Source organism: Mobula birostris, chromosome 1 (genome assembly GCF_030028105.1).
Source record: "Mobula birostris isolate sMobBir1 chromosome 1, sMobBir1.hap1, whole genome shotgun sequence".
In the NCBI taxonomy this organism is placed as follows: Eukaryota; Metazoa; Chordata; class Chondrichthyes; order Myliobatiformes; family Myliobatidae; genus Mobula; species Mobula birostris.
This window is the reverse complement of record NC_092370.1, coordinates 77,832,017-77,859,316: the sequence shown is the minus strand read 5'-3', so window position 1 is coordinate 77,859,316 and position 27,300 is coordinate 77,832,017. Positions and strand designations below refer to the sequence as shown.

The following is a 27,300-nucleotide window of genomic DNA, read 5'->3' as shown; positions in this document are numbered from 1 at the left end:
ATGCAGTACTCGGCACAACGACGCGAGCTCTCTTTCCACTCACTGTCCGTCGTCTCGCCAGATTCTTCCTCACTTTCACCAACACCAAGGTATTTAAGCAGTTTGAGTTAGGGTCAGTCCTTGTATTGACTTCGCTAACTTCCGTTAATGCCCCTCCTCCCGTTCTTACCCCACCCCTTATTTATTTTTTTTCCTTTTTTTCTCTCTCTCTTTATCTCTTTGTCACTCTCACAATCACTCTATCTTCCTCTGGCCTCCCCCTTTCTCCCTTTCTCCCTTGGTCTTCCGTCCCATAATCTTCTCCCTTCTCCAGCCATGTCCCTTTTGCCAATCTACTTTCCAGCTCTTAGCTCTATCCCTTCCCCTCCTGTTTTCTCCTATCATTTCGGATCTCCCCCTCCCCTTCCCACTTTCAAATCTTTTGCTAGCTCTTCTTTCAGTTAGTCCTGATGAAGGGTCTCAGCCCGAAACGTTGACTGTACCTCTTCCTGTAGATGCTGCCTGGTCTGCTGCGTTCACCAGCATTTTTTGTGTGTTCCTTGCATTTGATAAATGGTTTCTGTGCAAAGGAGGGAAGGTAAAACGAGCAGTTGTAAATTCAGAAGCTGGACGTGGGGATTGCAAATCACAGAACTGTTACAGACCCGGGAGGGAGGCACGAATACTACACCGGGGTAAAATCAATTGTATTTAAATTCCAGCGGGCAGGTTGTGTTAAAGCATGGGTTTTTCAGTCGTTCTTTTCCTCACACTCGGGTGTTTATATATATTTGTTTATATAAAGTTCATACCTAAACTTTATTCAGTAGCTCACAATGAAGTTAACCAGAACTTGGATTTGAAATGGAAATTTTAAAAATCTGCAGATGTTGGAAATGTGATATTGAAAAGATAAAATGCTGGGGATACTCAGCAAGTCGGGCAGCGTTTGTAGGGAGAAAAACAGAACCTTCACCCTGTCTTTCTGTATATGCTGCATCAGAATCATGTTTACCATCACTGACATATGTCCTGAAATTTGTTGCTTTGTGGTAGCATAATAAAAGCTGTAAATTACAGTAAGGAGTAAAGTTAAAGAAATAGTGCAAGATCATGCAAATAAGTCTTGCAAAAATATTGATATTTCTAACATTTTATGGATTTGAAAAGTCTGTAATTTTAATTTCCAGAAATGTTTATGTTTACCAACGATAGACGCTTTTCTTTTGGTTGCTTGTGAAGTCCTTAGCTTGAGGTTGTGGTTGGAAAGCACTTTATGAAACATGAAGGGTTTGGAATGCCTTACCGGGGAGCAAAGCAGTTAGAGATTGTAGTTCCACGTCCCAGAGGCACCCACAGATCTCTACCGGACCCCAATGCAGTACAGAGGGTTGCTGCACTCTGGGAGATAGAACATAGAATAGTACAGCACAGTACAGGCCCTTTGGCCCACAATGTTGTGCCGACCCTTAAACCCTGCCTCCCATATAACCCCCCACCTTAAATTCCTCCATATTCCTGTCTAGTAGAATCTTCATTTTCACTAGTGTACCTGCTTCCACCACTGACTTAGGCAGTGCATTCCATGCACCAACCACTCTCTGAGTAAAAAAAACTTCCTCTAATATCCCCCTCGAACTTCCCACCCCTTACCTTAAAGCCATGTCCTCTTGTATTGAGCAGTGGTGCCCTGGGGAAGAGGCACTGGCTGTCCATGTTTTTATGGGTGATTTACTTAACTGAAGTTCTGTCTGTTCCCTGTAAAAGATCTGATGGTAGTTTTGCAGATCTTTGGATATGTACACCGTCTGGTTGTTAATTATATTGCTATCTGTAGGAGTTTGCTGTGCACAACTGGCCACTGTATTTCCCATTTAACGGCATGCACTATAGTCATAAAGCACATTGGGACTTCATAAAGGTAGGTGCTACAGAAATGCATGACTCTCTTTTCTATTAAAATGAATTGATCTCCAGATAAAAATCCTAACAGCAGCCACAACTGCACAGTGAAATGTCTCCATGAATCCCATGGCTGATTATCAGACAGGAACAGAAAATGAGCTGTGCAAGGGTACAGTGGAAATGCAGACCAGCTGATTGGCCTGCACAAAGTGCTTCAAATCCATGAGTTACAAAATCACCAATGCAGTTAAGTTCAAGTGTTAAATAAACCTTGGTTAAACATTCATATCAGAATGTAAATAATCAACATATTTCAGTCACAGGGTCGTACAGCACAGAAACAAGCCCTTCCATCAGGTGACTGCACATTCTCCCTGATTACTACATACACTTCTATAAAATCACCACCTCATTCTCCTATGCTCCATTGAATAAAATCCCAAACTGATCAACTTCTCTCCAAAACTCAGGCAGTAGCCTGAGTCCTGGCAACAACCTCAAAAATCTCTGCACTATTTCAGCTCAGTGACATCTTTCCTATAGCAAGTTGACCAAAACTGAACTCAATATTCAAAGTAAATTTATTATCAAAGTACATAATTACGATATACAGCTCTGAGATTCATTGGCATATTCAATAAACCCATTGAATAATAACCATAATGGAACCCATGAAAGACTGCACAAACTTGTGCATTCAACCATTGTGCAAAACACAGCAAAGCATGAAAACACAAAAAGAAAAAAAAATAATAATAAATAAGCAATAAATATCAAGAATATGAGATTAAGAGTCCTTGAAAGTGAGTCCATAAGTTGTGGGAACATTTCAATGATGGGGCTAGTGAAGTTATCCCTTTGGTTCAAGAGCCTGATGGTTGAGGAGTAATAACTGTTCCTGAACTTGGTGGTGTGAGTCCTGTACCACCTTCTTGATGGCAGCAGCGAGAAGAGAACATGTCCTGGGCGGTGGAGGTCCCTGATGATGGATGTTGCTTTTCTGCAACTAAGTTTAGTGTAGATGTGCTCAATGGTGGGGACGTCATTACTCTTGATAAACTGGACTGTATCCACTACTTTTTGTAGGATTTTCCATTCAAAGGCATTGGTGTTTCCATACCAGACTGTGATGCAACCAGTCAACTCTCCACCACATCTTTACAGAAGTTAGTCAAAGTTTTAGATGTCATGCTGAATGTATAAAAATTCTTAAGGAAGTGGAGGTGCTGCCGTGCTTTCTTCGTAATTGCACTTACGTGCTGGGCCCAAGACAGGTCCTCTGATACAATAATACCAAGGAACTTAAAGTTGCTGACCCTCTCTATCTGTGCTTCTCTGATGAGGTATGGCTCATTGACCTCTGGTTTCCTCCTCCAATCAGCTACTTGGTCTTGCTGACATTGAGCAAGAGGTTGTTGTTATGGCACTTCTCAGCCAGGTTTTCAATCCCCCTCCTGTATGCTGATTCTTGACTTGTACCTGTCTTGTACAAGTACAAGATAACCTCCCAGTTCCTATACTCAACACCCCAACTGATGAAGGCCAGCATGCCAAAACCCCTCTTCACCAACCTGTGTACCTGTGCTGCTGCTTTCAGGGAATTAGATTATGAAGACACGCAGTCCTCTTTTATTGTCATTTAGTAATGCATGCATTAAGAAATGATACAATATTTCCTCCGGTGTGATATCACAAAACACAGGACAGACCAAGACTGAAAAAACTAACAAGACCACAGAATTATAACATATAGTTACAACAGTGCAACAATACCATAACTTGATGAAGAAGTCCATGAGCACAGTAAAAAGTTCAAAGTCTCTCAAATGTCCCACATCTCACGCAGACGGGAGAAGGAAGAAAAAACTCTCCCTGCCATGCTGATCACAGTCTGACTCTGAGTCATCCGAAAACTTCGAGCCTCCGATTCAGCTCTCCGACACCGAGTACTGAGCGCCATTTCTGTCCGAATGATTCGACCTCAATCTCGGTCGCCAACAGTAGGCAAAGCCAGGAATTTTGAGGCCTTCCCTCCGGAAGAGTCCCAACCGTGCAGTAATGACAGCAGCGAACGAGTGTTTTAGAAATTTCTCCGGATGTTCTTCTGTGCTTTCACGTCCGTCTCCATCAAATCAGAATTGTCCACGGCCCCTATTTAACGTATTATACTTCTAAATCTCTCTGTTCTACAACACCCCCTGGGGCTCAACCATTCATTGCAAAATTTCTACCATCATTTGTCTTCCCAAACTGCAACACTGAATAAAATTCCATTTCCCTTTTCTTGGCCCACTTACACAGCTGATCAAGCTCCCACTGCTGATCCTGATAACCATCTTCACTGTCTATGGCACCACCTATTTTAGTGTTGTCTGAAAACTTACTAACTATGCCGTACGTTCTCATCCAAGTATTGGTAATTAATATTCAAGGCACGGAGGAGCAATTTATTCATCAAAGGACAGTATTGGTAAGGGCAGTATTGAATGTTGAATGTCGTTTGATTATTTGCTACTTAGCTACTAGATTGTATTAAACTACTAGGTTGTTTCAAAACTTGTTGGTATCATCATAACACTGTCCACATTGATGCTAACCCCTCATCAACACTGTCCCCACAAACACTATTTTCAGTAACATGAAATATAAAACATTAACCCTTCCAGCACAGAAACAAGCCCTTCAACCCACCATGTCTGTTCTGACTATGATCGTATCCTGTCCATATCCCCTTACTCCTTATCTGTTCATATGTCATCTTGATGTCTCTTAAATGCCTCTATTTGCTTTTACCCCTAGCCTGACAGTGCATTCCATGCACCTACCACCCTCTTGTGTTTAAAAAAAATGTTCTTTAAACTTTAACAGGAATTCTGCAGATGCTGGAAATTCAAGCAACACACATCAAAGTTGCTGGTGAACACAGCAGGCCAGGCAGCATTTCTAGGAAGAGGTACAGTCAACGTTTCAGGCCGAGACAGTCCTGACAAAGGGTCTCGGCCTGAAACGTCGACTGTACCTCTTCCTAGAGATGCTGCCTGGCCTGCTGCATTCACCAGCAACTTTGATGTGTGGTTCTTTAAACTTTGCCTTCTCACCTTAGAGCTACGCTATCTACTAGTTGAGTAGAGCCATTCAACATTTGTCATTCAAAACTGACCTCACTAAAACTATATTTACCAGCTATGGTTTTCAACAAAGGGGTGATTTTAAAACATTGAACATTGAACAGTGAAAAACAGGAACAGGTCCTTTGGTCCATGATATCAATACTGAACAGGATGTCAAACTGAACTAATCCCTTCTGCTTCCACATGATCCAAATTCCCTTGTGCTTTAACAGATCTTCTCTGGATCTCCTCCAGGACGTCAATAACATATTTTGAAATCTGTTTACTTTTTCCGCTCAGTATCATTAATTGCATATAACCAACTGTTCCCGTGATGCTATGTCAAGTAAGACTTGCCCATTAGCACGATTTCAGGAGCAGTTGATATAAATAGAACTGATGAATAAGTTCCAATCTACAGTGTTACCCATTATTCAACAAAAACTCAGGTTGTTTTCTCTGAAGCATTGAGGGCTGAGGGGAGATCTGACAGAAGTTTCTAAAATGATTAGAGACATACATAGGGTTGACAGCCAGATTTTTTCTGCAGGTTAGAAACGTCATACACTAGAGGACATGCAATTAAGGTGAGACAGGGGAAGTTTAAAGGAGATTTGCAGGGCAAGTTTTTTTTAAAACACAGTGTGGTGGGCACCTGATACAGGCTTCCTAGGATAGTGGTGAATGTAGATCCAATAATGACATTTAAAAGACTTGTGAATGAACAGTGAAAGGAAGGATGTGAATCATATACAGGCAAAAGAGATGTCTGGAGCACAACAACTCTTTGCAACCTGCTTTCTGCAGTTCTATTCATTACTTCTATTATAATTGTTCCACTCTCTTAAATGTAAATTCTAAGATTTTAAGGGTCTATAATTTTGCCCACATGGGAAATTAGTGGGCAAAATTAGGGCACATGGTATTGGGGGCAGAGTACTGACATGGATTGAAAATTGGCTGGCTGACAGAAAACAAACAGTAGCGATTAACGGGTCCCTTTTGGAATGACAGGCGGTGACCAGTGGGGTATCGCCAGGTTCAGTGCTGGGACCGCAGCTGTTTACAATATACATTAATGATTTAGATGAGGGAATTAAAAGTAACAATAGCAAATCTGCCAATGACACAAAGCTGGGTGGCAGTGTGAAATGTGAGGAGGATGTTATGAGAATGCAGGGTGACTTGGACAGGCTGGGTGAGTGGGCAGATGCATGGCAGATGCAGTTTAATGTGGACAAATGTTAGGTTATCCACTTTGGTGGTAAGAACAGGAAGGCAGATTATTATCTAAATGAAAAGGGGAAGTACAACGAGATCTAGATATTCTTGTACGTCAGTCACTGAAAGCAAGCATGCAAGTACAGCAGGCAGTGAAGAAAGCTAATGGCATGCTGGCCTTCATAACAAGGGGAATTGAGTATAAGAGCAAAGAGGTCCTTCTGCAGCTGTACGGGGCCCTGGTGAGACCACACCTGGAGTACTGTGTGCAGTTTTGGTCTCCAAATTTGAGGAAGGATATTCTTGCTATTGAGGGAGTGCAGCGTAGGTTCACAAGGTTAATTCCCGGGATGGCAGGACTGTCATATGTCGAAAGATTGGAGCGACTGGGCTTGTATACTCTGGAATTTAGAAGGCTGAGAGGGGATCTTATCGACACATATAAGATTATTAAGGGGCAAACAACAGGAATTCTGCAGATGCTGGAAATTCAAGCAACACACATCAAAGTTGCTGGTGAACGCAGCAGGCCAGGCAGCATCTCTAGGAAGAGGTACAGTCGACGTTTCAGGCCGAGACCCTTCGTCAGGACTAACTGAAGGAAGAGTTAGTAAGAGATTTGAAAGTGGGAGGGGGAGGGGGAGATCCAAAATGATAGGAGGAGACAGGAGGGGGAGGGATGGAGCCAAGAGCTGGACAGGTGATTGGCCAAAGGGATATGAGAGGATCATGGGACAGGAGACCCAGGGAAAAGGAAAAGGGGGAGGGGGGAAAACCCAGAGGATGGGCAAGAGGTATAGTCAGAGGGAGAAAAAGTAGAGTGAGAGAAAGAATGTGTGTATAAAAATAAATAACGGATAGGGTACGAGGGGGAGGTGGGGCATTAGCAGAAGTTAGAGAAGTCAATGTTCATGCCATCAGGTTGGAGGCTACCCAGATGGAATATAAGGTGTTGTTCCTCCAACCTGAGTGTGGCTTCATCTTTATAGTAGAGGAGGCAGTGGATAGACATGTCAGAATGGGAATGGGATGTGGAATTAAAATGTGTGGCCACTGGGAGATCCTGCTTTCTCTGGCGGACAGAGCGTAGGTGTTCAGCAAAGTGGTCTCCCAGTCTGCGTCGGGTCTTGCCGATATATAGAAGGCCACATCGGGAGCACTGGACGCAGTATATCACCCCAGCCGATTCACAGGTGAAGTGTCACCTCACCTGGAAGGACTGTTTGGGGCCCTGAATGGTGGTAAGGGAGGAAGTGTAAGGGCATGTGTAAGGAAGTGTAAGCGGTGGGGGCCAGGGAACTTAAAATCATCGAAAAGTTTAAGAGCGTGAGAATAATTTTTTGATGATTTTAAGTTCCCTGGCCCCCACCGCTTTATTTTCACCATGGACGTCCAGTCCCTGTATACTTCCATCTCCATCAGGAAGGTCTCAAAGCTCTCCGCTTCTTTTTGGATTCCGGACACAGTGAATGGCGGTACTGGCTCGAAGGGCCGAACGGCTTACTCCTGCATCTATTGTCTGTTGTCTATTGTCTATTTTCTAAATTAGGTTTAAGCAGAGCAGCCATAATGTGTGTGGTCCAGTGTTTGAGTGGTGGTTGAGGAAAGGTGTAGGCCTTAGGCAGTTTTTTTTTGTTATTTATTCTTTCCTTCTTTCTTATTGCACCTGTAGAGCAGTGGAGATGCCAGGCAGGATAGGAAATGCTCCTCTAGTGGGATGTGGGAAGGCAGAGAGACTTCCAATGTCCCTGACAACTACACTTGCAAGAAAAGCATCCTGCTGCAGCTTTTAACAGAATGTCTTAAGGAGTTGGAGTTGGAACTGGAGCCAAAAGAGGTGGGGGAGATCTTAAATGGATTTTCTTTCATTATATTGCAAATAGCTGTTATTCCTTTAGCTGTCCAGTCCTTAAATGTAGCATCCAGTTTATTCAGCGTAGAAGCCGAGTCATATGCACACCATTTAAGAATTGCAATGTCTCTCTCTAGTTTATATTCTTTTATAATAGTTTTCCATATTTTAAGAGTCCTTTTCACCCACAGGTTATCAATAGTATTTATGTAACTTTGTAGGTTGTTATCAGCCAAAATTGCCTGTATGGGGATGGAAAATATCCTCTCCTCAATGTTTTTCCATTGAGCATCTTACGATGGGTTGCACCAGCATATCACAGATCTCAATCATGCTGCAAAATAATAATCTCTGAGAGAAGGTAGAAAAGGTCCCCCCTAATTTTGAGACGAACCCTAGGCCTTTTACCTTGCCATATATATCTTGATAGCATCTTGTTCCATTCATTGAATTGGTTTTGGTTAATCTCTATTGGTAGGGTCTGAAAGAGATATAGTAGTCTTGGCAGTATATTCATATTAATAGATTCAATCCTTGAACTGAGACCAAGAAAAGGAATTAGGTTCCATCTTGTTATATCTTCCTTAAGTTTTTTATATATAGGCTGATAATTGCATTCTGATAATTTTGCCAAATCTTTTGGCATAATGATGCCCAAATATTTGACAGACTCTGTTTGCCATGCCCAAGGATATCTACTTTCAATTTCTCTTCGTGGGCTATAGTTATAGGAAAGTAGTTGGGTTTTATCTATGTTGATCTTGTCTCCTGATAATTGGCCATATTGTTCAAAGGATTGCATCAATTTAGGTAAAGAGTATGTTGGTTGCCCTAGATAGATCAAAATGTCATCTGCGTAACAGGCCAATTTATGCTCTGTCCCTTCAATAGTAATTCCCCTGATATCTTCATTTTGTCTGATGTATTGAGCTAATGGTTCCAGATATAATACGAAGAGTAGCAGTGACCATGCACAACCCTGTCTCGTGCCCCTTTCTAGGGTAAAACTATTTGATAAATAACCATTGGTTTTAATCCTAGCAGTAGGATTGTTGTATAGTGCCTGTATAGTTTTGGTAATTGTGTCATGTAGGCCAAATCTATGTAAAACTCTGTAAATAAAATTCCAATTAACCTAATCAATTACCTTTTCAGTGTCCACACTTATCACTATTGCTTCAATTTCTTTTTTTTATATGATCCATAATGTGAAGTGTCCTTCGTATATTGTCTTGTGTTTGGCATTGTTGTATAAAACCTTTCTGATCATTATGTACCAGTGTGGGTAGAATCTCTTCTAATCGTTTGGCCATGATGGAGGTAAATATTCTATAATCTACATTAAGAACAGATATTGGTCTAAATGACCCACATTCCATTTTATCCTTGCCTTCTTTCAGTATAGCTGAGATTATCGCCTCCTTCCAGCTGGGTGGCATTTGCGCCTTTCTTAGAGCCCAGTTCAGTGTGGGGAGTAAAACAGGAATTAACTTATTTCTAATTTCTTTATACCACTCTGCCGTATATCCATCTGATCCTGGTGACTTGCTTGATTTAAGCCTACTAATTGCAGTTTTGAGTTCAGCTTCAGTTATGTCAGCAGTCATCATTCTATCTTGTTCTTTGCTTAAAATGGGTAACTCTAAAGAATTCAAGAAGGTATCAATCTGGGTTATGCTTCCCCTGGAACTTTGGAATAGGGAGTTTTGTAAAATATTTCAAAAGCTTCCTGAATTTCACTTAGCTTTTTTTTAAATCACTTTTGTTCTTGGATCCCAAATTCTATGAATTGTATTTTCTGCTATCTTTTTTTTTCAGTTTCCACGCCAGTATTTTCATTGATTTAGACACTTTCATAGTGCCTCTGTTTCAGAAACATTAATTTTTTTCTAATTTCTTGTGTAGCCAAACTATTAATTTCATTCCTAATTTTTAAAATTTCCTCTAGTGTATCCTGTGCCAAACTCAATTTGTGTTTTTTTCCTAGTTCCTTCATCTTATTTTGTACTTCCTCTAATGTTTTATTCCTTATTTTTTCCTTATATGAAGATATCGCTATAATTTTCCCTCTTAAGACTGCCTTAGGAGTATCTCCATTATCATTGAATTCTAAGTAAAGACCAATTTCTTTTTTAATTTGTTCCTTAAAATAGGGATAATTGAGTAGACTTGAATTTAGTTTCCAAATACTGTAGTATTCTTTGGTTGTAGGTTAAAATCAACAGATAAATGTATAGGTGCATGGTCACTTACATCTATTGTCCCAATTCCACAGGTGATTATTTTGTCTTTATCTTTTCCAAAAGTTATGAAATAGTCTATTCTTGTATATATGGAATGGGGGGCAGAATAATGAGTGTAATCCCTTCTGTCGGGGAAAAGATCCCTCCATATATCAATTAGATCAACATCCTCAAAATGAGTGTTAACTTCCTTATGTAAAGATTTTGTTTCATAAGTTTTTCTATTGGAAGAGTCTAACTTTGGTTGTAATTGTAAATTTAAGTCTCCCTGACATATCAAGAGACCTTCTGTTTCCATTACTATAATATTAGTAATTTCCTGGAAGAAACTAATATCACTTCCTGGGGGTGCGTATATATTCAATGAAGTATCTGGACTTCCGTCTCTATTCCCCCTACCAGAATATATCTTCCCTCCTTATCTCCCATTTCGAATAATTTTTCAAAATTTAGCTTGCTTGAGATGAGAATAGCAACTCCTCTTCTATGTCCAACTGCCGCTTCTAACACTCTGCATTAAGGAGTGAGAGCTCAAACTGGATGAACTCTGGATCCGTCAGGAGGCCGAGGGGGTGATAGACAGGGTGTATAGAGAGATGGTCACTCTGTATGTGCACGACACAGGGGAATGGGTGATGGTCAGGAGGCCCAGGGGGTGATGGACAGGGTACATAGAGAGATGGTCACTCTCTATGTGCACGACACAGGGGACTCGGTGATGGTCAGGAGGCCGAGGAGGTGCTGGACAGGGTGTATAGAGAGATGGTCACTCTCTATGTGCACGACACAGGGAACTGGGTGACGGTCAGGAGGCTGAGGGGGTGATAGACAGGGTGTATAGAGAGATGGTCACACTCTATGTGCACGACACAGGGGACTAGCTGACGGTCAGGAGGCCGAGGGGGTGATAGACAGGGTGTATAGAGAGATGGTCACTCTATGTACACGACACAGGGGACTGGGTGACAGTCAAGAGGCCGAGGGGGTGATGGACAGGGTACATAGAGAGATGGTCACTCTCTATGTGCACGACACAGGGGACTCGGTGATGGTCAGGAGGCCGAGGGGGTGCTGGACAGGATGTATAGAGAGATGGTCACTCTCTATGTGCACGACACAGGGGACTCGGTGATGGTCAGGAGGCCGAGGGGGTGATAGACAGGGTGTATAGAGAGATGGTCACTCTGTATGTGCACAACACGGGATGGGTGACAGTCAGGAGGCCGAGGGGGTGATAGACAGGGTGTATAGAGAGATGTTCACTCTCTATGTGCACGACACAGGGGACTCGGTGATGGTCAGGAGGCCGAGGGGGTGATGGACAGGGTGTATAGAGAGATGTTCACTCTCTATGTGCACGATACAGGGGACTGGCTGAGGGGGTGATAGACAGGCTGTATAGGGAGATGGTCACTCTCTATGTGCACGACACAGGGGACTGGGTGACGGTCAGGAGGCCGAGGGGGTGATAGACAGGGTACACAGAGAGCTGGTCACTCTCTATGTGCACGATGCAAGGGACTGGGTGACGGTCAGGAAAGGGAACGAGGTTAAGCAGCCACTGCTGAGGCCATCCTTCTCAAAAACACATATACACTTTGGATTCTGTTGGGGAGGTGGGGAGGTGGGGGTGTGGGGGGCAGGGGGGAATGACCTAGCAGAGAAAATCACAGCGGCCAGGTCTCTGGCTCTGTGACTCAGAAGAGCAGGGCGGAGAAAAGGCGAGCTGTGGTGATAGGTGTTCGTTCGTTAAGGGAACAGAAAGGAGGTTCTGTGGACGAGAACAAGTTGCTTAGATGGTATGTTGCCTCCCGGGACATGTTGGATTCTTAAGTGGGAGGGTGAGCAGCCAGAGGTCGTGGTCCATGTAGGTACCTATGACATGGGTAGGAAGAGTGACGAGGTTCTGCAAAATGAGTTCAGGGAGTTAGGTGCTGTTAAAGGATAGGACCTCCAGGGTTGTGATCCCAGATTGCTACCTGTGCCACATGCTGGTGAGGCCAGAAATAGGAAGAATGTACAATTTAATTTGTGGATAAGGAGTTGGTGTAGGAGGGAGGGCAACAGATTTTTGGATCATTGAGCTCTCTTCCAGGGAAGATGGGGCCTGTACAGAAGAGACAGTTTGCACCTGAACTGGAGGGGGACTAAGATCCTAGTGGGAAGATTTGCTAGTGCTGCATGGGGGTGGGGGGGTGTTAAACTAAAGTTGCAAGGAGATGGGAACCAGAGTGCCAGAACAGATACTGGAGAGGATGTGTGCAGTGCTGCGTATATTTCAATGCAAGTATTGTAGGAAAGGCAGATGAGCTCAGGCTTTGATCAAACCATGGAATTATGATATTCTAGCCAGTAGTGAGACTTGGCTGCTGGAGGAACAGGACTGGCAGCTCAATATTTTGAGGTTCAGCTGTTTTAGATGAGACAGAGCAGGAGGAAGGTGGGGTTACTAGTCAGGGAAAATATCATGGGTTGTACTCTGTCAGGATAGACTTAAAAACCCATCTAGTGTGGCTTTATAGGTGAACTGAGGAATAAGAAAGGTATGACTATGTTAATAGGCCTATATTATGGACCACCCAACAGGATTTAAAGGAACAGATTTGTGGAGAGATCACAGACTGTTGCAAGAAACATAAGGTTGTTACAGTAAGTGATTTTAACTTTCTACATTTTGACTCCCATACTGTAAAAGGGCAAGATGGGATAGAGTATGTCAAATGTGTTCAGCAATGTTTCCTTAATCGGTACATTTCAGTCCCAATGAGGGAGTGTGAGATACTTGATCTTATATTAGGGAATGAGACAGGGCAGGTGACAGAAATTTGTTAGTGAAACACTTTACATCCAGTATCATAATGCCATTATTCTAAGGTAATTATGGAAAAGGGTAGGTTTGATCTTTGGGTTGAGAATTTAAATTGGAGAAAGGCCAATTTTGATGGTATCTGAAAAGATCAGGCATCTGGATTGGGACAGGTTGTATTCTGGCAAAGGTGCACTTGGTAAGAGGGAGGCCTTCAAAAGTGAAATTCTGAGAGTACTAAGTTTGTATGTGCCTGTCAGAATAAAAGGTAAAGATAACAAGTTTAGGGAACCTTGGTTTTCAAGAGATATGAAATCCTTGTTAAGAAACAAAAAGGAGGTGAATAGCAGGTATAGATAGGATAGAATAAATTAAGTGCTTATGGAGTTTAAAACGCAAAAGAACACTTAAGAAAGAAATCAAGAGGGCTAAAAGAAGGCATGAGGTTGCCATAGCAGACAGGGTGAAGGAGAACCCTTAGGGCTTCTACAGATTTGTTAAGAGCAAAAGGACTGCAAGGGACAAAATTGGCCCTCCAGAAGATCAGAATGGTAATCTAAGCATGGAGCCAAAAGAGATGGGGGAGATCTTAAATGGATTTTTTGCATCTGTATTTACACAGGACACGGACACAGAGTCTATAGAAGTGAGGCAAAGTAGCAGCAAGGTCCTGGACCCTATACAGATAACATAGTAGGAGGTGTTTGCTGTCCTGAGGCAAATCAGGCTGGATGAATTCCTAGGGACTGACGAGGTGTTGCGGGAAGCAAGTGCAGAAATTGCAGGGGCCTTAGCAGAAATATAAATCATCCTTAGCAATAGGTAAGGTACCAGAAGATTGGACGATAGCTAATGCTTTCCATTGTTTAAGAAAGGCTCTAAAAATAAACCAGGAAAATATAGGCAGGGAGCTTGACGTCAGTAGTGGGAAAGTTACCAGAAGGTATTCTATGGGACCGGATATATGAGTATTTGGATAGACATAGACTGATTAGGGATAGTCAGCATGGCTTTGTGTGTGTGGTCAGTCATATCTAACCAATCTTATAGAGTTTTTTGAGATAGTTACCAAGAATGTTGATGAAGGCAACACAGTGGATGTTGTCTACATGGATTTCAGCAACACATTTGACAAGGTTGTTCAAAAAGTTTCAGTCACTCAGCATTCAAGATGAGGTAGTAAATTGGATTAGATATTGGCTTTGTGGGAGAAGTCAGAGTGTGATAATAGATGGTTGCTTCTCTGACTGGAGGCCTGTAACTAGTGGAGTGCTGCAGGAATTGCTGCTGGGTCCATTGTTATTTATCATCTATATCAATGATCTGGATGATAATGTGGTTAACTGGATCAGCAAATTTGCAGATGACACCAAGACTGGAGGTGTGGTGGACAGCGAGGAAGACTATCAGAGGTTGCAGCTGGATCTGGACCTGCTGGAAAAATGGGCTGAAAAATGGCAGTTGAAATTTAATGCAGACAAGTGCATTGTGTTGTATTTCATAGGACCATCTAGGGTAGGTCTTACACAGTGAATGGTAGGGCACTGAGGAGTGTGGTAGAACAAAGAGATCTGGGAATATAGGTCCATAATTCATTGAAAGTGGCATCATAGATAGGTAGGGTCGTAAAGAAAGCTTTTGTCACATTGGCCTTCATAAATCAAAGTATTGAGCACAGGAGATGGGATGTTATGATGAGGTTGTATAAGACATTAGTGAGGCCTAATGTAGAGTACTGTGGCAGTTTTGGTTACCTACCTACAGGAAAGATGTAATCAAGGTTGAAAGGGTACAGAGAAAATTTACAAGGATGTTGCTGGGACTGGAGGAGCTGAGTTACAAGGAAAGATTGAATAGGTTAGAACTTTATTCCCTAGAACATAGAAGATTGAGGGGAGATTTGATAGAGGTTTACAAAATTATGAGGGGTATAGTTAGACAAAATGCAAGCAGGCTTTTTCCTCTGAGCTTGGGTGAGACTACAACTGGAGGTAATGGGTTAAAGGTGAAATGTGAAAAGTTTAAGGGGAACGTGAGGGAAAACTTCTTCACTCGGAGGGTCATGAGAGTGTGGAACGAGCTGCCAGCATAAGTGGTGCATACAAGCTCAATTTCAATGTGTAAGAGAAGTTTGGATAAGTACATGGATAGTAGGAATTTGGAGCGCTACGGTCTGGGTGCAGGTGGATGGGACTCAGCATTGTAAATGATTTAGCATGGACTAGATGGGATGAATGGCCTGTTTTGCTGCTGTATACTTCTATGACTAAAGTATTATGGTTACAAAGAAAGTGCACTGCAGTCAGACAAGAAGATGCGAGGGCAATAACGAGGTAGTTTGTTGGATCATGAGTTCACTTTTATTGTATGAGAGGTCCTGTAAGAGTCTGATAGCAGCAGAATAGAAATTGTCGCTCATCTGGTGACATGTGTTTTCAAGCTTTTGTGTGTTCCTCCCAATGGAAGGAGGGAGAAGAGAGAATGAACATGCTGGGAGGGGTACCCTAATTATGTTGGCTGCCTTCCCAAGCAGCGGAAAGTGTAGACCATGCAGGGGAGGCTAGTTTGCGTGAAGGACTGTGCTGGGTCCAACACCTGTCTGCAGTTTCTCATCTTCACAATCAGAGTAGTGAGCAGAAGAGCCTATTCCTATGCTGTACTCTCTATGACTATTTACGTCCAAGCTGCATCTGTTTCCTACTGACTCAGTTATTGATGAACAAATCCCAAATTCTACTGAATGTGAAAGAATTAAATGGTCTTGAAGGTGTTTTCTATAGTCCCTTTCTCATCCCCTTCAAGACCATCCCGAAGGCCTTTATAACCAATGAATAATCACTGGTAAAAACCCTCATACTTCCTCTGTCTCCTTGGTGATGGTGGAAATATTCTATTCACTGTGAGGATAGGATTGTTGGAGGACTCCATTTTTCAACACACTGCAGTCTTACTTCAGAACCATTCACAGTGACTATTCTTAAAGTTACTCTTTTACTGGCTACATACAGTCATACTGCCTGTAAACCAGTCCTGAAACACTAGTCAATTGTGTTTATTGTCATGTGCCCAAGTCCAGTAAGGTTCAGGTACAACCAAAAATCTGCTTGCATCTGCATCACAGGCACGTTCCTGTCAATACACAGAATATAAATTATACCAGACAGCAAAGAGAACAAGTGCAAGCAGAATATTAGTGCAAGAACTGAATGTAATCAGAGACAAGTTCATGGTCATACAAGAGATGGTCGGTGGTGGTCCATTGCTGAGGTACAATTAGAGTTGTGCAGGCTAGTTAAAGAACCTGATAGTTGTAGAGAAGTAGCTGTTCCTGAAACTGGTGATGTGGGACCTCCGGCTTCTGTACCTCCTGTCTGATGGTCACACCAAAAAGAGGGCATGGTCTTGACGGTGGGAATCCTTGGTCACGTTAAACCTTCTTGAAGCCCTGTCTCTTGTGAGTGCATCAGTGTGGGGACGGTTGTGGTCCACTACTGTCTGTAGCCTCTTGTGTTCCTGTGTGTTATAGCTGCTGTATCATGTCATGGTGCAAGCAGTCAGGGGAACTTTCAATAGTGCAGCTGTAGAAGTTTGTTAGGTTTTGGTGGTCACGGGGAGAATGGACAAACTCCACACAGACAGTGCTAGTTCAGAATTGAACTGGGTCTCTGGTACTGTGTGGCAGCAGCGTTAATATCAGTGCCACTTGTGCTGCCCAGTAGAATATAGAACACAAACAGCACAGAACAGGAACAGGCCCTTCATCTTCTCCCCACCACCCATAACTGCATAACATCAAACAGCCTCTTAGCTACCACCATCATATTTGCTTCAACCACCACTATCCCTAGCAGCCCATTCCAGGTACCTACAACTCTGTAAAAATAAATAAATAAATAAATAAATAAATAAATAAAAATCTGCTTTAAATGTTTCCTCTTCTAAATGTGTGTTTGAAATTTGAAATTTTTACCTGTCTGCCTTGTCTATAAACCTATTGTGTCTCTCTACAACGTCTAATGCTCCACAGAAATCAATGCAAGTTTGTCCAACTCTTCTTATTGCTCAAGCCCTCTCTCTATTCCAGGCAGCATTCTGATTAACCATTTCCAAACCCTCCACGTAGTTCCACAGAATCAGAATCAAGTTTATTGTTGCTGACATTGGTGATGATTCTCGTTGTTCTGTGGCATCGGTGCAGTGTAGGCTTTTCAAATTAGTATAAGCAATAGAAAAGTAAATAGTGCAAAAGAGGAATAGTGGGGTGGTATTCACACACCGTTCAGAAATCTGATGGGAAAAGGGAAGAAGCTGTTCCTAAAACACTGAATATGAGTCTTCAGGCTCCTGTACCTCCTCACTAATGGCAGTAATGAGAAGAGGGCATGTCCCAGATGGTGAAGGTCCTTAGAGATGGATGCTGCCTTCTTGAGGCACTGCTTCTTGAAGGTGTCCTCGAGGGTGGGGAGGCTTGTGCCTATGATGGAGCTGGTTGAGTCTACAGCCCTCTGCAGTCTCTTTGGATCCTGTGCATGGAGCCTCCACACCAGGCAGTGTTGTAACCAGTCAGAATGCTCTCCACAGTACTTCTGTAGAAAATTGCTGGAGGCTTTGGTGGCATACCAAAATCTCAGACTCACAATGAAGGGAAGCTACTGGCATACCTTCATCATGATTGCATCAATATGGTGGGCTCTGAGATGTTGATGCACAGGACCTTCAAGTTGTTCACCCTTTCCGCTCAGTAGGGACCTGTACCTCCTGCCTGATGATCGTACCAAACAGAGGGTATGGTCTGGATGGTGGGAATCCTTGATGATGTTGATCCTTCTTGAAGCACTACCTCTTGTAGATGCATCAGTACTGTAACGGGGTGATCAAATTTTAGAACTGAGTTGGGAACTCTACCATAAATTCTAATTTTTTCCCTTCTTTTCCTCCTTGCAGCAAGCGCTTGTGGCTGTGCAGTTTGGAAAGGGCAATGACGGCGTTCAGGGGAATCTGGACCCAGTCTTTCTGGAGGGCAGTTTCTGCTGAGTTTCTGGCCACGCTCATCTTTGTTCTTCTTGGCATCGGCTCCACCATTGGCTGGGGCGGTGTGACTGGACCTGTGGACACAGTCCTTATCTCTCTCTGCTTTGGATTCAGCATTGCCACCATGGTTCAATGTTTTGCCCAGATCAGCGGGGGCCACATTAATCCCGTAGTAACTGCCGCCATGGTCTGCACCCGGAAACTCAGCCTGGCCAAGGGAGTCTTCTACATTCTAGCGCAGTGTCTTGGTGCCATCGCGGGAGCAGGGATCCTCTACCTTGTCACTCCATCAAACGTTAGGGGTGGATTTGGTGTCACCACGGTAATATTGATATTGGTTTATTATTATCACATGTACCAAGGTTCTGGGGAAATGGGGCTCGTCAAATGTGGTTGGCAGCTGATCTAGCAGAAAGAAAGCTGTGATCAAAAACCTCTGTTAACTTGCGGCTATACCCACTCATGGGGAAGGCTTCGGGAATAAACCGCAATGTAAAATCTGGAGCTAGAGTCCCTAAGGCAGCCCGACATTGAGTTCAGTGCTAACTGGCAACTCCTGCAATGCCGCTGGTGCCAAACTGTGTCGGTCCCTGCTGTTTTTCTGTGTGGAGAGGGAGAGCTTACTGCGTGGGCAACAGATTGCTCTGCATATCATACTGCCCTGGCTTGCATATTGACTTACGTATATATTACGTAGACAACTAGGTCGCAACATCCATAGTCAACCCCGACCAACGAAGGGCCTCTAAGATACATTAAAAACCTTGTCTCGAAGACTGTTCATACAGATAATTCATTACACAGTGCATTAAGGTAGGACAAGATAAAACAGTAACAGAATGCAGAATAAAGTGAAACAGCTACAGAGAAAGTGCAGTGCAGGTAGACAATCAGGTTCAGTATGTAAGTGGGAGGTATATCTAGGGAATTGTATGGTTATGCACTTTGAAAGAAGGAATAAAGGCATGTACTATTTTCTAAACAGGAAGTAAATTTGCAAATCAGAATTGCAAAGGGACTTGAGAATCTTAATGCAGGCTTCCCTAGAAGTTAACTTGCAGCTTGAGTTGATAATAAGAAAGGCAACTGTGATGTTAGCATTCATTTCAGGAGGACTACAATATAAAAGCAAGGATATAATGCTGAGATTTTTTAAGGCATTGGTCAGACCACATTTGGAGTATTGTGAGCAGTTTTGGCCCCATATCTAAGAAAAGGCATGCAGGTATCGGAGAGGGTGAAGAGAAGGTTTACAGGAATTATCCTGGGAATGAAAGGGTTAATGTATTAGCAGTATCTGATAGCTCTGTGGGCTCATAATTGCTGGAGTTTAGAAAAATGAGCGGTGATTTTATTGAACCCCATCTAATATTGAAAGGCCTAGATAGATTGGAAGTGCAGAGGATGTTTCCAAAAGTGGGAGAATCTAGGAACAGAGAGCACAGCCTCAGAATAGAAGAATGTTCTCTTATAACAGAGCTATGTGAAGTGATGGATTGTTCTGAGAGGCTGGTATTGAAGCATATCAACTCTTGTCTGAATGCTAACTTGGATCTGCTCCAATTTGCCTACCAAACCAGCAGGTCTACAGCAAATGCTATCTCGTTCGCTCTTCACATGACCCTGGAACATCTGGATAGCATAGATGCATACATCAGGATGCTCTTTATCGATTACAGCTTGGCGGCATCATCCCCTCAAAACTAATCAGTAAACTCCAAAACCTGGGCCTCAATACCCCCCTGAGTAATTGGGTCCTTGATTTACTCACTTGTAGACCCCAGTCAGTTCAGATTGGTAACATCTTCTCCACAATTTCCATCAGCACAGGAACACTGCTGGGATGTGTACTTAGCCCCCTGCTCTACTCACTTTACACCTATGACTATGAGGCTAAGTACAGCTCCAACACCAGATACAAGTTTGCTGACAACACCACTGCTGTGCTCTGTATTAAAGGGGATGATGAATCAGCATACAGGAGGGATATTGAAAACTTGGCTGAGTGGTGTAATATCAACAACCCGTCACGCAATGTCAATAAGACCAAGGAGCTGATTGTGGACTTCAGGAGGGGGAATCTAGAGGTCCTTGAGCCAGTAATCATCAGAGGGTCAGAGGTGGAGAGGGTCAGTAACTTTAAATTCCTGGGTGTCACTATCTCAGAGGGCCTGTCCTGGACCCTTCAGATAAATACCATTGCGAAGAAAGCACGACAACGCCTCTCCCTCCTCAGTAGTCTGCAAAGATTCAGCATGTCATCAAAAACTTTAGCAAACTTCTTGAGATGTGGTGGAAAGTGTGCTGACAGGATGCATTGTGGCCCGGTATGGGAACACCAAAGCCTTTGAGCAGAAAATCCTGCCAAATATGATGCCGAATTAAACTAAATCTCTTCTGCAACCTCACCAACTTCTTGTGCGACTGCGACATAGCATCCAGAGCGTTATTCTCAGTGCCCTGACTGGTGAAGGCTAGCATGCCAAAGGCTGCCTTCTGCCTGTACCATTCCCTTCATCAAACGTCTTCTTAAACATCCTATCTGCTTCCGTGATTGGGCCTGGCAGCTATTCTGTTAAATCTATGTCACTCCTCGCTCCTAGTAAGATAAATCTGTCACCACTCTCCCTTCATGACCCTGCAAACCATTTCCTCGGAAGCAGACGGTGAGCAGAAAGCCCCTGGGGAGGTGTTTGGAACAGAGGGACCTAGGAGTACAGGTACACTGTTCACTGAAAGTAGTAACACAGGTAGACAGGGTGGTGGAGACAATGCTTGCCACTGTGATCTTCATCAGTCTACACTTGGAGCTGAGTATAGGAGTTGGGATGTTATGTTTCTCTTGTACTGGATGTAGGTGAGGCTGCACCTGAAGTATTAGGTACTGTTTTGTTGACCTTGTTACAGGAATGACTCATTCAACTGGAAAGAGTGCAAAGAAGATATACATAAAAGTTTCCAGCACTTAAGGACCTGAATTATAGGGAGAGGTTGGACAGGCTAGGTGTTTATTCCTTGGATGGAGGGATAATCTTACAGAGATGTATAAAATCATGAATGGCAGACTGGGGGAATTCACTCCGTCTTTTATTCAGTGAAAGGGAATAAAAAACTAGAGGGCATTGGTTTAAGGTGAACCAGCAGCCTGCGATCATTGTCTTCGGTAAACTAGTTCAGTGCCCGGTATTCATTTTGTATATTTTTTTACACATGAATACAAAAACAGTCCATTTTTATTCCGTACCTCACAATTTTTGGAAGTGTTTTGAGAATTCCAAAGGCCATATTTCCATAACTTGAACTGCAGTGATATTGGGAGTACTCAGTGCGTTGTTTCTTTGGTAAAGAGACCAAACTTGTCCATAGTGTTGCAGGTCTGGTCTCCCAAGGCCCTACATAATTACAGTACCAGAGGACTGACCCACTCCTGCATTTAATAAAGGAGAACACACTGTAATCTCTCTTGCCTCTTCACATTGGCTATCAATGACCTGTGTACAAGGTCCCTTTGAATATCAATGCTATCCACAGCCTTTAACCACAAATACTCAGCCTTTCTATTTTGTATACCAATGTGGATGGCAAAATACAAACGTTTGTATTTGGACCGTAAGATAAAGGAGTAGAATTCAGCACAAAAAGTCTTCTCTGCTGTTCAATTTTAGCTGATAATTTATGCACATTAAACTTCATCAGTAGTGCTATCACCCACTCACATAGTTGGTTTATATCATGTTAAAATCTCTATACATCCTCAGAATCCCATTTACTTTTGGAATCTTCATGAAATAAGGAAATCTGACCTCTGCCCCAACCCCAGACAAATTGTTAGGATAGGTTTCTCCTCCATTCCCAATAGCTCCCCCGAATCTTCCACTTCCAGAATCAGAATCAGGTTTACAATCACAGATATGTGCCATGAAATTTGTTGTTCTGTGGCAGCAGTACAGTGAAATACAGAAAAATATTACTATAAGCTACAATAAAAAGTAAAATATACAAATAGTGTAAAACGGGAATAGTGAGGTAGTTCTCATGAGCTCATGGTCCATTCAGAAATCCGATGACAGAGGGAAAGAAGCTCTTTGTATAATGTTGGGTGTACGTCTTCAGGCTCCTGTACTACCTCCTCAGTGGTAGTAATGAAGTGGCCGGTTGACCTACCAGCCCGCACGTCATTGGGATATGGGAGGAGACTGGAGCACCAGGAGGTCGGAGCTCCCACGGTCACAGTGGGAGCATGTAAGCTGCCCACACACACAGTGCCAGACATTGTAGTTGAACCTGGGTCTCTGGAGCTGTGAGGCAGCAGTTCTGTGAGGCCCAGTAAGTCAGACGGTTCATGCCAGGGGGCTGTCAATAAGTATTCCAGTGATCTCTCATTCTGTGAATACTAGAGTTAGAGAATCAGGCTATTCAGCCCTTGGATCCTGCTGACCCATTCAACCGATGCTACCAACTGATCTTTGTTGTATTAGTAGTTGAAGTGTTTTTTGACATTGAAAAAGCCTATGATATGATGTGGAAGGAAGGATTATTAATTAAACTGCACAAGATGGGGGTTGGTGGGTGAGTTTTTAATTGGATTAAAGATTTTTTGTTTGGTAGAAAAATTCAAGTTCGGATTGGATCAGAATTATCAAAACAGTACATAGTGGGAAATGGTACACCTCAAGGTAGTGTGATTAGCCTGTTACTTCTCATCATTATGATCAATGATGTCTTCACAAAGGTACGAGTGGGTATATGTAGGTCACTGTTTGCGGATGATGGGGCCTTGTGGAAAAGAGGCAGGAACATGGAGCATATAATCAGGAAACTACGAGGAGAAATTGATGAAGTGGTGGAGTGGGGTGATGATTGGGGATGTAGATTTTCAGTAGAAAAAACTCAAACTGTATTTTTCACCACAAAAAGAATTGGGGTAGGGAAGAAGTTAAGGATGTATGGGATTGAATTAGAAAGGGTTGGATCATTTAAATTTCTGGGAGTTATATTTGATTCACAATTAACATGGGCTGACCATATCAGGAAAGTTGAGGAGAAATGTAAAAAAGTAATAAGTGTGATGAGATGTTTGACTGGTAGGGACTGGGGAGCAAGTTGTTCAGCGTTGAAGAGAATGTATGTGGCTTTAGTGAGATCTGTATTGGATTATGGAAATATAGCATATGGATTAGCAGCTAGGTCTCTTATAAGGAAACTGGATGTGATTCAGACTCAGGCTTTGAGAGTGTGCAGTGGGGCTTTTAAAACATCACCAGTGTCAGCTCTACAGGTAGAAATGGGAGTAATGCCTTTGGAACTAAGAAGGATGCAACTGATGGTAAACTACTGGGCTAATTTGCAGGGGCACAATGATTCTCACCCTGCTAAAGGAGTGTTGCAGGAGTGCTGGGAAAGTGGGAGGTTTCAGAGGGATAACCTTAGTCGGGTAAGGATTGATATTGCTAAAGAATGTGGAGTGTTTGATCTAAGTCCTTCAGTAGTTTATCCGGTTGTAGCTCCATGGAAGCTTGTATGGCCTGACATAGACAGGCATTTGTTAGAGGTAAAAAGGAAATAAAAATATAAAACTGATTTGGTAAGTGCATTTAACTGTCATGTGATGGGAAAGTATAGTGATTATACTCAGATTTATATGGATGCTGCTAAGGAACCTGAAACAGGAGTGACAGGGTTTGGGGTAGCTATACCAGCAAAAGGAATTGGAATCAGCAGAAGAACATCTAATAAGTCAGGGGTGTATACAGCGGAGATGCTGGCAGTGTTGGTTGCATTGCAATGGGTGGAGAAAGCTAGACAAGTCAAAGCGTTGATATGCTCAGATTCATCCTCAGTTCTAGCAAGTTTAAGGTCTTTTCACTCAAACAGTCGGCAAGATGTTCTTTATGAAGTCCTTCAGTTAGTCATAAGAATTGCAAATCAGGGAGGTCAGGTAAAATTTCTGTGGGTTCCAGCACATGTAGGGGTGAAGGGGAATGAGAGGGTGGATGAGTTGGCAAAGAGGGCGTTAAAGAAATATAGAAATGCACATTAGTATCAGTAAAGCAGAGGTTAAGTGTGTAATCTGGGGAAAAAATCAACCAAATGTGGCAAGAAAGATGGGACAGGGAGGGGAAAGGGAGGCATTTATATCAAATACAAAAAAGTGTTGCAGGTACTAGGGTAGGCAGTGGATACAGAAGAGGGGAAACTGTGTGGACTAGGTTAAGGCTGGGGCACTGTGCATTAAACAAAACATTGAAAATGATAGGGAAACACCAGACAGGATTGTGTCAGGAATGTCAGGAAGATGAGTCAGTAGAACATGTGGTTCTGAGTTGCAGGAAGTATGGGATACGGAGAGAGATGATGAGAATTAAACTAAGGGAATTGGGGGTGCAGGAATTCACATTAAAAGGATTGCTGGGCATGGATGAGAGAGCACAGGTTAGGGTATTTTTAGCTTTCTTAAGGGGTACAGAGGTTTTTTATAGGATATAACGGATAACAGGAATAGGATGGCCAAAGATGGCAGGATAAAGTGTAGGTTAGGGTATGTGTGGGTGTGTGATTGGGTGAAGGGATTTAGAATGTACGTCTATCGCACACTCCGGAGCAGAAGGTGGCGGTAATGCACTATTAAGCTGGGTGCCAACCGCCATAAAGCAAGACAGAGAGAGAGAAAATTGTTCCTTGTTGTTTAACTTTTCCATGCTTGCTTATAATCTTTATATAATCAATCATATACATGTAATTGTTCAGTAACTTTTCCAGTAATTGTAGTATAGCTGATTCTATATTTTCTAGAAGTTTCTTAGGTTTTTTTCGCAGCAGATGTAAAGTCATTTGAATCTGACTATTTCATGACATCTTTTCAATGGAATGTGCTTTTATCTCTAGACTGAGTATGAACCAACAATGACTTTTTTAAAATATCATCTTTGTTTGTTCTTTGTTCTTGTAGCTCTTAGTAAAGCAGCTGTAACCACCAAGCTTTTTGCCCCATTCTTAACATATGAAAAACTTCCAGACCCATATCCAATATCATGTCTCTCAGTGCAGGCCAGCCTTAGGTTATGAAAACCCAACATAAATTGATTAATTGGTTTAATAATGTTACATGTACTGAGATGACAGTGAAAATATTGTTTGCATGCCACCCACACAGATCAATTCATTACAACAGTACATTGAGATAATTCAAGGGAGAAGCAACAACAGAATGCAGAATTAAGTGTTACAGTTACAGAGAAAGTGCAGCGCAGCCAGACAATAAAGTGCAAGGCTGTGATGAGGTAGATTGCAAGGGCATGAATCTTATCTTATTGCACTAGGGGATCGTTCGGGTTATGAGCTCTCAGGAATGAAACTCCCAGTTAACCAGTGACTGTTTGTAATGCATTACAGACTATAACCCTTAATATTGCAGATTAATGAGAATCTCTCGGCCGGCAATGGTCTGTTGGTTGAACTGCTTATCACATTCCAGCTACTGTTTACCATCTTTGCCACATGTGACTCTAAACGTGATGATCTGAAGGGCTCATCGGCACTGGCAATTGGTCTCTCTGTCACCATTGGACACATGTTTGCTGTAAGTCTCTTGAACCGTGCTGGCTGTCGCTCGTAATAGACTTAAAGCTTTCATTGATTCCCAGCTCATTCTAACCCTATTCTTCTTCTGCAGATTAACTACACTGGTGCGAGTATGAATCCTGCGCGATCATTTGGACCCGCAGTTATTACTGGGAAATGGGAAAACCACTGGGTAATTATTAAGTACCGAATATGGAATCAAGATATTGGTGCTAACTGATGATAAATTAGCACATTGCCCAGCTAACTGATTTGGAAGAAGGCCATTTGGTCCATTATATCTGTGCCACCACTTTGATGGACACTGCCCATTCAAAGTCACTCAACTGCTCCTTCTCCTTCAGTCTGTCAAATTTCAGTAGGCATTCCATTCCCTATTGATTCACACATTTCATTTGCTTCCACTGTCCGTTCAAGCTGTGCGTCCAAGATCACACAAGTTATACACAATTTGTACAAGAAAACAAATTAGAACAAAAAAAGTTCATTTTATTGCAAAGTGGTCAAAGTGTAGCTAAGCTGCAGTGATTAGGATTTTCCAGTTCAAGAACCAAATGGTATCTGTTCCTGAACTCCTGCTGCAGATCTCAGGCTTCTGTACTTCCTGCCTGATGGTAGTTGCAAGTAGATGGCCCAGATGGTGGGTATTCTGATGACTACCCAAAATGTCCTTCAATAGGATTGCATCTTTTTATTCAACTGCTTGTCTAAATGTCTCTTAAAATAGTGATTTTATCATATTCTACCACCTGTTCTGGCAGCAAATTCCAGATATCCACCAGCTTTTGTGTAAAAATGATTGTCCCCTTCAAGTTTGTTTTAAAACTCCTCACATATTAAACCTTGGCCTCCAGTTTTTGACACTCTACCATTGGAACTAGCCATAAAATTGAAGGCAAAATAAACACAGAGCCAAATGGCTTCCTCTTGTTCCTTGTTTATTTGGTTTACAGAATAATAAAGATTTTTGACTCTCCAAAGCCAATAGAAAATAGTCAAGTTTTAATTCAACATCATTCCTTTTTGAGTGGTTCTTGCTTGTCCCTTTTTCAGGTTTACTGGGTTGGTCCAATAATAGGTGGAATCAGCGCTGCTGCCCTCTACGAGTATCTATTCTGTCCAGACGAGGAACTGAAGAGACGTTTTAAAGATATCTTCAAATCTACACCGGCTCCTGGGGCTAAGTATTTGGATGTGTTGGAAAGCAGGAGCCAAGCCATTGAATACGAGGATCTGGCTGTTAAACCTGGAGGCTCTCAGTTTGAGGGTGAAGGTAAAAGCAAAGAGAAAGAAGATAAGGGTGAAGAACGTCTGACACCCGTATGACTAGCAGAGGGCACAAGACAGCAAGAGATGACTTGTGAAAGCTTGGCTGACTGTGTTGTTCCTATAAAAGAAACTGATCTTTTATAAACACACAGCACTCACTGACGACTAGAACAAGATTTACTTCACTGTACAGACAATTTTAGTGAAATGCTTAAGGGGTTCAAGTGGCACAAAATGATATGATTTCTTTTCAAACTCATTTCTAGTGTTGCTGACAGAAGATCAAAGGAATGGGAAAGAATT

General features: G+C 42.5%; 1 protein-coding gene across 1 annotated transcript; it reads left to right on the top strand.

Moving 5' to 3' along the window:
- Positions 1-27,054, top strand: aqp4 (aquaporin 4). Its single transcript, XM_072263712.1, has 5 exons — positions 1-89; positions 18,061-18,469; positions 25,562-25,726; positions 25,820-25,900; positions 26,782-27,054. The coding sequence occupies exons 1-5, from the start codon at positions 1-3 to the stop codon at positions 27,052-27,054; spliced, it is 1,017 nt and encodes a 338-aa protein (XP_072119813.1).
- The last annotated feature ends 246 nt before the right edge of the window (positions 27,055-27,300 follow it).